Source organism: Miniopterus schreibersii, assembly GCF_964146895.1.
Source record: "Miniopterus schreibersii genome assembly, chromosome: 19".
In the NCBI taxonomy this organism is placed as follows: Eukaryota; Metazoa; Chordata; class Mammalia; order Chiroptera; family Miniopteridae; genus Miniopterus; species Miniopterus schreibersii.
The window spans coordinates 34,436,267-34,442,533 of record NC_138119.1 but is presented as its reverse complement, the minus strand read 5'-3'; the positions used below and the strand labels follow the sequence as shown (position 1 = coordinate 34,442,533).

Genomic DNA, 6,267 nt, shown 5'->3' with positions numbered 1-6,267 from the left:
AAGCCAAACACATTTTGAGCAGAAACATCAACTGCTATAAAAAATAAGTGAGAAATATTTTGCATTTTTAGTTGAGAAGTTAACTCCCTGTTAGAAAAAAAAGTACATCCCTTCCTGAAAGAAAACAAAAACAAAATATTTACAGAGAGCCACTGCAGTGTCTTTTCTAAAATTTTTTTTTAACAGAAAATGATTATTTTAACAAAAAATCAATAAGGTGTAATTCATACACAGAAAATAACCCAGCTAATAGAAATTGATTCCAAGTGAATCCACAATTTAGATTTTGCAGTATTCATGTTAGGTATTATAATTATGTTCAAAGAATGAAAAAAATGTAGTATTAAAAAATGAACAGATGAGAACTATTAGCAGCCCGGCTGGGTGTGGCTCAGCGGTTGAGCATCAACCTGGGATCCAGATGATCAGGGTTCGATTCCTGGTCAGGGCACATGCCTGGGTTGTGGGCTCGATCAATGACTCTCTCATCATTGATGTTTCTATCTCTGTCTCTCCCTCTCCTTTCCTCTCTCTAAAATCAATAAAGATATATTTAAAAAAAAAGAAAAAAAAGAAATATTAGCAGACAAATGGAAGTTATAAAAGGAAACGATTGGAAATATAGGGTTAAAGTTATAATAGATAAAATAAAATTTATAAAATTGGCTCAATAGTATTTTGGAAATGATCAAAGAAAGAATCAGTAAATTTGAAGATAAATAAATAGAAATTATCTGCTCTGAATAGGAAAAAATAGAGATGAAATGAACAAATTCTTTGAGATTTCGAGACAATATCAAGTGGTCCAACATATATGTAATTGGAATATCCAAAGGAAACTAAAAGATAAAGAAGAAAATATTTAAAGAAATAATAACTAAAACTTTCCAAACTTAGTGGAAGACTTACTAATGCGAGATGTTCAACAAAACCACAAATAAGAAAAAAAAGCACAACTAAGCTCGTTGTAATTAAATTGCTGATAGTTGAAGGTAAAAAAGAAAATGGTGAAACAGCAAATGAAATTTGACATATTACGTACAGTACAGTGGTAAAGCAATTAATGGCAGCATTCTCATTAGAAACTATGGAGAATGGAGACATTAAAAATTACATATTAAAAAACAAAAAATATTCTGTCACCAAGAATTTTATATCCGGAAAAAAATATATCCTATAGAAAAAGACGTTTTCAGATAAACAAAAATTAAGATAATTAGTTGCTAGCTAAAGTTCACTATAAGAAATACTACAGGAAGTTTTTCAGGCTGATAGGAAATGAAACCCATGGTAACTTGGATATGCAGGAAAGAATGAAGAGCACTGAAAATGGAAAATATATGTTTAAATATAAAAGATTATATACATACATATAATTTTTCTATTAATTTTTTTAAAAAAGTGTATGCCTGTCTAAAAATTATAACAATAATTGTTGGATTTCAGTAAATGGAACTATGCTATTGTAAATTTTCTATATTTTACTGAAAGTAATTATTAAGTTTAAGTACATTATGTTAAAATATATGCTGTACTCTCTAGATCAACAAATAAAACAATGCTACAAGGAAAATAGCTATAAAGCCAATAGTTATGCTAGTCTCCACATTTCACTCATCTTTTGGATCCTCCTAATTGGTGAAGAATACCAGGAATAGTATGGTATTTAAGAGAATGGGTTCTTGATCCCATATGCCACTGTGTGTATTTTGAGTAAGTTGGCTGTATCTTGAATAAGTTACTTAATTTTTCTATGCCTCATTTTCCCCATTTAAAAACATGAGGGCAATACTACTAATCCTGTAAAGAACTGAACTCTGTATACTGAATAAAATCAGAAAAATGAATTTATTACAAGGGTTTTTACTTGCAAGCTGGGAAACTCAAGGCTACGGAAGCAATGAGTGCTGAGTTGCTTACAGACTAAGGGGGTTCTTACGGGACAAACACAGAAGTATACACACACACACACACACACACACACAAACATATACACACATACATACATACATATACACACATATACACATACATATATACATATATATATATGTATGTTAACCTATTGGTTAGCTTATTGGTTGCCTACTAGTCTTATTTGGATCAGGATAGCTGAGTCAGGGGAGCAAAGAACTTTAGAGATGGCGTGGATATATTGGCTGGTGTCTTCTATTGATTCCTGAGAAGAGCTGTAAATTTCTCTAAGGTTAGGTTAAATTTCCTTTAATGCCCATGCATTGAACTGTTTTATTTTATTCCTGACATAGTGATTCCATTTTAGTTGGGTTCTACAATTCTTAAATATTGTCATGTTAAATTCATACAATAATGTCACCAAAATGTCAGGCTTTGAACACATATTAATAATTATCATTGAATCAGTGAATGAGTGAAAATGTATATTGGAGGTGCAAATATTCACACCACTTGTGTATCAGAAAAATATACAAGAGAGTAAAGAGTTAGATAAAGTGATTAACCTTGATGAACTTTCTGGACATTTTCAGGTTTCAGGACAATCTGAATGATCAAAAGTAGATTGGAAATCTGGATACAGACATTATACTATTGTGGAAAGAAGAAAAGATAAAAATAAGGTAAAGTTTCTTTTACAAGATGTGTTTGAGAGAAGTGGAATAGATAGATACTGAGCCTATGGGAAATCAGCATATTCTTCAATGTGTGAATATGAATGTATATGTGACTTTGAAACTGGAAACAAATCAGAAATGGTCACCTCAAGCTCTTGAAACAACACCATGGGAAAAGTGAATTCTATGCATCTTATAGTATGAATTTAGAAGCATAAATCGAGTTCTGTTATTTTGGACTGGTCTCTTAAACTCTATCAGGCTCAGTTTTCCCTTCTATAAAATGCAACTATCAATACTTTCTTACTAGATAAATATAATTTTTAAAAGAGATTTAGCATGTAAAAATAATTAATATAATATTTAGCATGATATATATATGGTTTGAGTCATGATCCTAGCATCTTTTTGTTCATTTTGTTTTCTGCTTTCCCCCCAAGAATATCCCAGCTAATGACAAGCACAATTAGATGTGCTTCCTGAAACAGCACCCATTGGGACTGGGGAATCCTCAGAGAGAGAAATTGTTTTGACAGAAGCAGATATGATTCACCACCTGGGGCTGAGGGGTGTAAAAGGAGATTTCCCAGTATCATTTGGGAACATCACTTATTGCTCAGAATAAGAGTTTCTGAGATGGATTTCAGGTTCTTTCTCCTGCAGGGAGGCCTAATGTGGGGACAGTTAGTGCATGGCAGCTGAAAGCAGGACTTGCCCTCCCTGTGAGCCTCTTCAGGTAAGTGGAGAATCTTCCCTTGATCAATCTTTGCCATGCCTTGGTTCACAGCAGATTTTTCTGAGACAGTAGAGCCTTGTGGCTTGTCTTTGGGCTGAGCCCTGAGCCCTGAGCCCCGATTCTTCCTTCAGTGATTAGCATAGACTCACACATGAAAGGACTTGGGGTAGGGAAGGTATAGACACAAGGGATCTTTGTTGAGCAAGATGTTTCTTATTCTGTATTCATGTTAGTGAGTGTCCCCTAGTGTCCGAAAAGAGTCTTCAAGTTTGGGGAAAAGAATGTTAGATTAGGACAAAGGACACTTTTTCTCTAATGTTGTCTCTGGGTGAATTTGTGAAAGTCATTTCACTGTATTGGCTTTGTTGCCTGGGCTATAAAATTATATTTATCAAGCCACCCCACCTCAAACTCTAACAGGCAATGTGTAAGTGTCCATATGTGTATTCTTATGTGGCAGCATATGCCTGATGTTGGTATGAATAAATGTATGGTGCACAATTCTACATGTGCATGTGCTATCTGAATATATACGCATTTACAGTGCATTTGCCTGACTGACATATTTGTGGATATGACCATTAATGGTAAATGTGCAAGGCATAGTTTTGAATGTGTGGCATGTGCATAATTACAAGCGAGTGTTTTGTATGTGGTATGCATGTATATATGTCTGCATATATGGAGTCATGTATGTATTTGCATGTATGCGTGTGCATATTATGCATTTGTCTGAATGCACATATGTGCATGTGAGAATGGATCCATAAATCTGTGTATCTAATGTGACAAATAACCTTTCCAAAGTTTAGTCACTGTCTAAAGCAGAACTTCATTTTCAAGTTACAACAGGCACAATCCAAGTCATCCTGCCTTTAAAAGAAAATAGGCATCTACTGGCAAGGTGAAGAGTCAACACACCTATCAAGGATGTCACTCAGCACGGGGCAGACCAATGCAACCTCCTGGAGGGGCTTTGTCTTCCTGGGCTTTTCCAGCTTTGGGGAGCTGCAACCCTTGCTCTTTGTGTTGTTTCTCTGCCTGTATCTTGTCACCCTGACCAGCAATGTTTTTATTATCGTTGTCATCAGGCTGGACAGCCATCTTCACACCCCCATGTACCTATTCCTTTCTGTTCTGTCTTTCTCTGAGACCTGCTACACCTTGGGTATCATCCCTAGAATGCTCTCTGGCCTGGCCATGGGAGACCAAAACATCTCTTACGTGGGCTGTGCTGCCCAGATGTTCTTCTCTGCCTCATGGGCTTGTACCAATTGCTTCCTTCTGGCTGTCATGGGCTTTGACAGATATGTGGCCATCTGTGCCCCACTGCACTACGACAGCCGCATAAATCCCACCTTCTGTGCCCAGCTGGTTGGCATTTCCTTCCTGAATGGTTACCTCTTTGGGCTGGGAATGACACTGGTCATTTTCCACCTCCCATTTTGCAGCTCCCATGAGATCCAGCACTTTTTCTGTGACACGCCACCAGTGCTAAGCCTGGCCTGCGGGGATACAGGCCTGAGTGAGCTGGGGATACTCATCCTCAGCCTGCTGGTCCTCCTGGTATCCTTCTTCTCCATCGCCATCTCCTACGCCTACATCGTGGCCACAGTACTGAGGATACCCTCAGTCCAGGGGCGGAAGAAGGCCTTCTCCACTTGTGCCTCGCACCTCACAGTGGTCATAGTTCACTACGGCTGTGCATCCTTCATGTACTTGAGGCCCAAAGCCAGTTACTCTCTCGAGCGGGATCAGCTTATTGCTGTCACTTACACTGTGGTGACTCCTCTCCTTAACCCCATTGTTTACAGTCTGAGGAATCGGGCTGTACAGACAGCTCTGATACATGTTTTCCAAGGCAGATTGCTGGGCAAAGGATGAAGACTACACCAGTGGGATCATCTCCTCTGCATGGGCTGGCATACACCAGACACCCAGGCCAATGAGGCAGGTATCCAGGGCCTCACTCCAAAGCTGCCCTACCCTCAGTCCCATGGGAGAGCTTCACCCGCCTCCTGAGCTCCCCCCAAGGCTGCAGGAGGGTGAGTTCAGAATCTGAATTTTCACTTTCAGCCTCAGAGATACCACCCAGCGCTGCACACCTGAAACTAATACAAAATAATAGTCAATGTAAATTGTAAATTAAAAAAAATTAAAAGATAGAGATACAAATTAAAACCACACACAAAAAAAATAATTTTATAACTGATCTGAACAAGACGAGGGAAGTTTGGGGTGCTCAAGTTCAAAGCCAAGCTGGCTGGAGCTCTATCAAGGATTCTGCAGAGATTTTGAAAATCATTACATAATTAGACTATTAGACCTATAATGTTCTTCCAAGATCCAAAACTCAGTGAATATCAGTTTGACAGATCAGTTTAAATGCTTGGCTAAATGAAAAGGTGGGTTATTTTCTCTGTCTCCCATAGGGTCTCCTTTATCTTTGTATATAGTGCCCTCTCTATCTCTGGTTCATTATTACTTTACCCTCTTTTAATTGGCTCTCCTACTTTGGTAGATTCTATTTCAGAAAATAGATTTATCTTCTATTTCTTTTCATAATTGCTGTTGCCCTCTAATGACCTTATAATCTTGGGTGTCAAAGGCCTCCTCATTGGGGTCACTCTCTAGCACACACTGTCCTTTAGAGTCTGCAGCAAAACCTATATTGTGCCTATTCACCTTCCACCTACCATATGACCTGCACAGAGCCGGACATTCTTAGGGATAAGTAAAGGTGTAATTAATTTTTGCTGCTATCAGGGGAGAGTTTGTATACAGGTTCTACGACTTACTGTGTGACCCTGGATAAATTACTTTTCTCAGCTTCAGTCTCCTTATAAGTAAAATGGTTACAACCTAATAGTTTTGCCTTGCTGACTAAACAAGATCACTCATGTAGAGAATTAAGCACAATACCTTGATGGTAATAATTTT

General features: G+C 37.8%; 1 protein-coding gene across 1 annotated transcript; it reads left to right on the top strand.

Annotated features, from left to right (window-relative positions):
- Nucleotides 1-4,257: 4,257 nt before the first annotated feature.
- LOC308548888 (olfactory receptor 10Z1) lies at nucleotides 4,258-5,211 on the top strand (the record flags this gene model as incomplete). Its single annotated transcript, XM_081121040.1, has 1 exon — nucleotides 4,258-5,211. The coding sequence occupies one exon, from the start codon at nucleotides 4,258-4,260 to the stop codon at nucleotides 5,209-5,211; it is 954 nt and encodes a 317-aa protein (XP_080977166.1).
- Between the last annotated feature and the right edge of the window lie 1,056 nt (nucleotides 5,212-6,267).